Here is a 7,643-nt window from a genome sequence, read left to right on the forward strand (position 1 = left end):
TATTTGTCCCAAATGCCCACTGAGGTTGTGATTTATTATAATCCACCTGCTACATTTTCGGTACCTGTCCTTGTGCTTGTAAATCTGTGCTTGCTATTATGAATGTGTCTGGTGTGAAGTGGAAAAGTCACACACTGGACTCGGGTCATAGGGGCTATTTGAATGTTAATAGCATTCCAAATGGCCCAGTCACAACCATGAAGGCAAGGTAAACACAGCCATTAAAAGATAATAGTCCCAAAGAGGGAGGGAGAAGGTTAACCAGTGATCGTTAACCTGAGTCATTCAGGATGTTCCGGCAACTTCATGTGCCCAGTCGCAGTTAGCATTTCAGTTGATCAGGCTTCCTAATACTCACCAGGAAAGGGGCTGGAGAGGAAATGGCATACTGTCTTCAGTCAGGAGTAATCGTCTTCACAGGGTGAGGAGATGCTATAAAACAGCTCTCCAGGGAGAGAGGGTCCAGGCAAGCTGGCTGGAAGGGAAGAGGAAGGTTCTAACTGGAGATGCAGCCTGCCCTGAGGTTGGGTCCTGAGCATGATCTCTTCCCCGGGTAACCCATATTTAATACTGCTGAATGGCTTGCATGACTTTGCTGTGATTAAAGGGCAGTGCTGGTTTGAAGGAGCTTTCTCTATTGCCCACCTCAGATGTTTGATATTTAACTTATTTTTATTTTGGTTCTTGATCTCCTGTACTTCTTTAAAATAAGTGTTACTTTGGTTTCATATGATATGAATTGGCTCTGACTGTTTTCTAGTGGGGGAATCAATAGAAGGGGCCGGATCCTCAGCTGGCATAAATCAGCATGTCTCCATCTAAGTCAGTGTTGCTACACAGATTTGTGCAGTACCAGCTGAGGATCTGGACTGTAATATCCTCAGAGAATCAAGGACAAAGGAAAGAAGTGAGTTACTGGTCATATAGGGGAGAGAAATGGTGGCTTCTATTTATGAAGGATGTCAGAGAGGCTTCTGTGCGTACAGTGTGGGCACTAACTGGACAAAAAAACTTGTAGCTAACTTGGTACCATCACAGCTGTCAATGGTACATCCACTCATTGAACAAAGGTAGAATACAGCTTTTGTTTGCCTCTCACTTAGTGTTATTATTAATAATCATTTATTATTTTTAGTACAGTAATACCTACCAACCCCCATCACAGATCAGGGCCCCATTGTGCTAGATATTGTACATGCATGTTGCACACTGGTGTAATGCCACTGATTGCAATAGAGTTGATTCTGATTCAAGCACTGTGAAAAGAGAATCCCCTCCATGGAGTTTTCTGTTTGCTTTACCAGTGTAATAGCCAATACGTTCACCCCTTGATTTTTGCATGAACCCCTTGCTGACTTTATGGGAAGTTCTGTGCATGGAAGAACGGTAGATTGTGGTCAGTACATACCAACTGTGGTTATTACTTGTTTTGACTTGGGGCGGGGAAAGTATTCTAAAATGTGTTCATATCAGTGTCAGTTCAGAGCTGTCCTTGAGGAAGCCGAAAGCATGAAATAGGCTCCTTACAGTTGCTTTCTTCATTTCCAGAGTGGAATCATAAAATGGATTTCAATCATTCAGAAACAAACTCTGTTCTGCAGAATTTTCTCGAGATGTACGTGGAAGAGAGGAAAAACGTTAGGCTCAATAATTTCACCAGCCCGGCCTTGAAGGAGCAAGAGGAGATAACAGCCTCTTTTTACATCCTTATCATCGTTGGATTTTTTGGCTTCCTCCTTTTCTCCCTGATGATCAGCAATATTGTTTCCAACAAGCCTGAAAACTACATTGACTATCTCTATTCTGGGAAGTTTAACAGCCAGGGAATTGAAAGAGGACTTCAGAGAAAAGAAAGCAAAGACACGTCGGTAACAATTAGCGACGAAGTGATGGTGGACCCCAGCAACACTAGGGAACGGCAAAAAACTGACAGTAATAACAATGAGCCTGAGACACCAAGCCAAGAAGCAGCTCTGAGAAACGTATGAAAGAGCATTGATGGGCCTTCTTTAAAGAAGGAACAGGAATCGAAAGATGATTTTATTGTTCACAAAAGTGAGATACTGGTATCACTGTCTAATGTCAGGACATAGCACAGCTCTGTATGGTGCAAGCTTCCCACATGCAGCTGTGAAAGCACCTCCTCAATCCTGAAGTGCAACATAATGCCCTTGTGATGCCAGTGCTGGGCCTGTGCAGAAGTGACTGGAAATCAAGTCCAAACTTGTGTGACTCTTTTATATTCTCTTTTCTAATGTGTTTTTATAATGCGTCTCTCAAAAGAATGAAATGCCTCCCTCCTTATGCTCCTGTCTTGTCACTGCATGCGCTAGTGGTTTTTCTAGCCGTGTTGGCATTATTATTATTGTTCGTTATTTATTTATTTGGTTAGCACCAGCCACCTCTTCATGGCTGTATACTATACAAAAATAAAGACCGCCAATAGTCTCTGGCAAATGATGCTGTGGTCTAAGGCAGGACTGCTATGGATCCACAGGGTCTTGTCTGTGCCTCCACCTGTAACCAGTGTCTTGGGAGTGAGCCCTTTAATGTGCCAGGCCCAGGGACCTGCACATTTCCACTAGGGCAGGCCTATCATCTCCAAGGCTCTGAGACTAGTCCTTAAGCAACAGCGATCCCTGACTCTCCCTCGGTGACTCCCTGCAACAAATCCAGACAAACCAGACTCCTGTGGGAGGCTTGTACTGTACCCCTTCAGGGCGCAATGCTCTCAGGGAGTATTTGCAGTGACACCAGGGAGCCTTCTCAAAATAAGGTAGCAGGTTATTAGTCACCTGGCATACAGCATCTGAAAGTCCTTAGGTGAGCAAAGAGACGCAGAGATTAAGCCATAGTCCATTCTGGCCAAGCCAGTGCCATGAGCCAGACAAGCTGTAATAGAATCCATCTCCAACTGCCTCACCCTACCTCTTTTTCCTTAGGCTTTGTCTACACTGGCACTTCGTCAGCAAAACTTTTGTCATTCAGGGGTGTTAAAAAAAACCACCCCCAAATGACAAAAGTTTTACCAACAAAAAGTGCCAATATGAACAGCGCTTTGTTGGCAGGAGTGTTCTCCAAACTGGTCTGGGGACGGAATTTGGCATAATTCCTCCCATCCCCCAGGAAGCTCCTTTGTATGTAGAAATAGGAGGGGCTACTGGTGCTGGAACTGTGGCCCCACCTTCTACTCTTCCTCTTTCCCCTGAGGCCCCACGTCCTGGCCAGGCTGGAAACCAGAGCTAGGCCATGGTCAGAGCTGCCCAGGGAGCAGCCCCTGGCCCATGTCCCCACCCCCTGGACTGTGCTGCCCAGGGCAGGTGGAGGGTCCGGGGCTTTCCACAGCAGCCCAGGCTCCCTGGGTGGCTCTTACCATGGCCTGGTTCCAGCTTCAACTTCTGGCCTGGCCAGGGGTCAGGAGGCCTTGGGGGAAGAGGATGAGTGGGGGAGCTCCACGGCGAGAGGGAGCTAAGGCCCACCTCAGCCCCCCTCCCCCACACACACCGGGAAGAGGCCGGTGCCACTAGCAGGGACAACATTTTGCAGTGTGGGAGCTGATCACCTTATCAGCACTGCTGCTGCCGCTGTGCACCTGCCCTAGGCTACTACGTCCTTATTAAAAAGTGGACAGGCATGGCCTGCCCATATTTAAAAGTGGGGGGGGGACATGGCCCCCCTGGTTCTGGCGCTCCTGTTGAAAGCCCATTCAAATCTATGGGATTCACTTTGTTGACTTCAGTGGCCTGTGGATGAGGTTAATAGTTATGGCTAGGGGGTGGTGTGGCGAAGCAGAAGAGCTGTTATCAGGCACTGTGGCACTTCCCACAACAATTCCAGTGGAATTTCATTTGAGAATTCCCTCTGCATTTAATACTAGCCCAGCCAGCGGAAGCTGACAGGAATCCTCCACTCCTGCTTCCTTGTGGCAAGCAGGAAGTAGGGTACAAACACAGATGGGGTTCCAGTGGCAGCAGAATGCATGACGGCTTTAGATGCACTCACGTCTAATATTAACACGTTCTGACATTTGCCCTGGAAAGGAGGGTAGCTTAGCAAGCAGTAACTAGGTTGGATAGATGCCCCAAGAACCACAGCCTTCATGATGTTGGAGGGCAAATGCCCATGGCCACCTCTGCTGGGCCACAAAGCCCTGGCCTCCTCCACTAAGGGATAGTCCCTCTGAAATGCCACACACTTCAACTGCAGTGGGGTTTGCCGAGTCAGCCTATCCCTCCTGGACATTTTTCAGTGAGAGAGGGGGAGGATCACAGCCTTAAATGCCTCCGAAATACCTACTATACATATTGTTGCCCCTTTGGCCCGAGAAGCTAGCCAGTATTTATGGCCTTGCAGGGCTGTTTCAGTTAGGAGAAGAAATGGATGATATTTCTTTGGTGCAAGCCTGTTTTTTAAAAAAGAGTGTACGCCAAGGCCTGTTTCCATGAACATGCAGAAACTAACAAAAGCAGGCAGTTTCCTTGCTCACAATTTCCAGGTTTGCCCCCTTCCATCAGTGCAGTCCCTCTATCTCTCTGCACCCATGGCCACACTCAAAACTGCTTCTTTCACTGTCCAATAGCCTTGTCAAGGAATTTTTGCCTCTAGTGCACATACAGTTTGACAGCCAATCCCGTAGCCTACCCCTTGTGTTTGCAATAGGGGATCCCACCATCCATATAACTTAGCTTCTGATCAGGCCGGGGGTGCCATTTCAGATTTGGGGGGGAGGGGACAATTTTAACCATGATTCCAGGGGCTACTTAGGTACCTGAAAACGCTAGCATTTTTTTCAGATAATAATTTAGAAATTGGCTGACTGGAACACACTTTATATAATTCCTATATAAAGAAAGAAAATTAAATATTAGATGCACTCAGGTCTAATATTAACATGTTCTGACATCTTGTGTCAAATCACTTAATGGACACTTGTTAGGGTTAAAATTTTAATGTATATTCTTACTTTGTTGCTAATTCTTGAGTATAACAATTGAAACAATTGTAGAAAAATCTAGATTACTTTCTATCACCTTTTTGCAGTTCACCAAGCTTGGAATAGATCATTTAACTTTGAAAATATCCTACTAGGGCAAGGCCCTATGAGTTTATACTGCACCTACCCGGGGGGGGGGGGGGTCTAGCAGTGTTGCCCTATTACAGATAATTAAGGCTACATTTCAGTCGCAGCTATTTTTAGTAAACGTCATGCACAGGTCATGAGCCATAAACAAAAATTCACAGGCCCGTGATCTGTCCAGGACTTTTACTAAAAAAATCCACCCTGACTAAAACTTGGAGGGGGGGGGGCCGCGATTGCTCTGTGGGGGGGGGCAGTCTGGGGGCACTGCGGGTGCTGGGAGAGGGGGAGCCTGGTTGTGGTGTGCAGCCCGGGATCCTGGCTGGTACTGGGGAAGAGAGTGGGGGGGTTGGCGAGGCTGGCAGGGGCTTCCTACCTGGCTCCGCATCCCTGCAGCTCTTAGGCAGCAGAGGCAGGGGCCAAGGCAGGGGCTTTGCAACTCCTGCCAGAAGCACCGGCTGCCGCAGCTCCCATTGGCCAGGAACCGGGAGCTGTGGGGGCGGGGCCTGCGGGCGCGGGCAGCACGCCCCCTGCCACTAGGAGCTGCAGGGGGTCCATGGCAGTGGGAGCCAGGGAACCTCCCACCCCAAGGTAAGTGCCCCTCCACCGCACTCCCCAACCCCCTGCCCCTAGCCCCCTCCCACACACCCAAACTGCTGCTGCTGGCCCAGGGGCTGCCCGGCTCAGGCAGCCCCTGAGCCAGCACTGGCCACTGCAGAAGTCACGGAGGTCATGGAAAGTCACGGAATTTGTGACCTCCCTGACAGACTCTCAGCCTTACAAATAATAGACTAGAAACTGACTTTAAACCAGAGTGAAACTAACAGTTTCAGGTCACTTTCACTTCTGTTTAAAGGCTAGTTACTTTCCAGAAGTCTCTTAAACACAACACTACAGTGATTGCAGTTTTCACAGGAGACTATTTAAAACCGAACACCAAGAACATTCCACATTTTAAAGTTGAGAAAAAAAATTGAGACTTCTGAGGTATATCAGGACCACTGCAGGCAGGAGCTCTTGGCAGCTCTTCCTCTTGACAGAAATTTGGAGCATCACGTCTTCTAGTCCTTAATCAAGTAAAACTTCTATTGCCATCAGCGCCTCCACTCACAGATATTAACATCACAGTGAACATGTCATAACATGTGCTCAGTAACTATACACTTCATACTTAAATATCTCAGCCATCTAATTGTAAGGGGACTGTTGCCCCCTTACTAACATTCAGTGGGGGTGTTTTGGTTGGCTAGCTCCCAGTACTAAAAGGGGAAGGGTCGATGGGGAATCAGGACCCTGAGACTGACAGTCTCCAGGAGCAATGGGGAGAGGCCAATGCTCCAGCTCAGCCTGAATGACGGGGCGGGCAGGCTAATCAGGGAGTCAGGAGGCCTGGATGGGTCCCGTCCTCCATGTGAGCTGGAATTGCCTGGGGCAGACAGAGTGGGGCCGAGCTAAGGAGACAGCAGGGGCCCAAGCTGAACTGGGGAGTGGAGCCGTGCCAGATCCAGAGGGGCTAACTTTGGATGTAGTCTTAGGACCCAAATAAATCCTATACAAGGATTTAAGGAGCTAAAAAAATCCCCGGTGAGGAAATTCAAAGGGTTGCAGACCATGATGGAAGTCAGCTACCTAGATATGGAATTGGGCCAGCCAAAGGAATTGGTAAAACAGGACATTTACAACAGTTTTCTTCCCCAGGCCTCCTTCTCAGGCCTTGGCTGTGCTGTAGGGATGCTGTGGGTTGGACACTTGCTGTGGTGGTGGCCACACACCTCCGGGCTTTGGGTGGTGGGACCCTTCTTCCCAACATCAGCCCCCCGTCAGGTTAAGATCCCCCTCCCAGTCTGGCCTGCAAGGACCCTTGGCTGGGGGTGCCTTTCTGTGCTGGGCCTTTGCCCAGGGTCCCCCCTTGGCTGGCCCCAGTTGCTCACCACAGCTGGCTCTGTGGCTACAGCTCTGCTCCCAGCACAGGATCTGCTCTCCCTGGGCTGCTTCTGTGACTCTGCTCCCAATTCTGACCTGCTTCCTGGGCTTCTTTTATGGCATGGGCCGTTTGAGTGAGCCTGAATCTCAGTGTGTCTGTCCCCAGAAACGGACAATGTAGCTGTGAAAGCTGAGGCTCAAGGAGTTGTGACAGTGATGAATTCCCCATGAAAACAGACTGGGCAAAGTCTATTCCAGCTCAAAAGAAACAATGGATACTCTTCAGAAGTCCATTAAAAATGGCCCCTCTCATTTGGATGAAAGGAGATCAGGCAGGAAAAGGAACGCTCCAAGGAGGTGCATGGATTTCAAGGCTAGAAGGGACCATTGAGAGCTTCTCGTCTGACCTGCTGTATAACACAGGCCATAGAACTTCCCCCAAATAATTCTAGGGCAGAGCTTTTAGAAAATGTATACCTTATTTCCAGTCTGAAATTTGGTTGGGGAGGGGTAACACTGATTTGTGTTGGCGATGTCAAATGTCCTGACAGAAAGACAATATGTAAATAATTAATGCACTGTTACATTATTTATTTTCTTTCTATCTGGGATAGGTCATTCAGGGTGTCATCATTTTAAACTC

General features: G+C 48.3%; 1 protein-coding gene across 1 annotated transcript; it reads left to right on the forward strand.

The window, feature by feature from the left end:
• The first annotated feature begins 361 nt into the window (after window positions 1–361).
• Window positions 362–2,392, forward strand: SMIM34 (small integral membrane protein 34). Its single transcript, XM_073328551.1, has 2 exons — window positions 362–553; window positions 1,549–2,392. The coding sequence occupies exons 1-2, from the start codon at window positions 538–540 to the stop codon at window positions 1,986–1,988; spliced, it is 456 nt and encodes a 151-aa protein (XP_073184652.1). The 5' UTR covers window positions 362–537; the 3' UTR covers window positions 1,989–2,392.
• The last annotated feature ends 5,251 nt before the right edge of the window (window positions 2,393–7,643 follow it).

This window comes from Lepidochelys kempii, chromosome 1 (genome assembly GCF_965140265.1).
Source record: "Lepidochelys kempii isolate rLepKem1 chromosome 1, rLepKem1.hap2, whole genome shotgun sequence".
NCBI classification, from domain to species: domain Eukaryota; kingdom Metazoa; phylum Chordata; order Testudines; family Cheloniidae; genus Lepidochelys; species Lepidochelys kempii.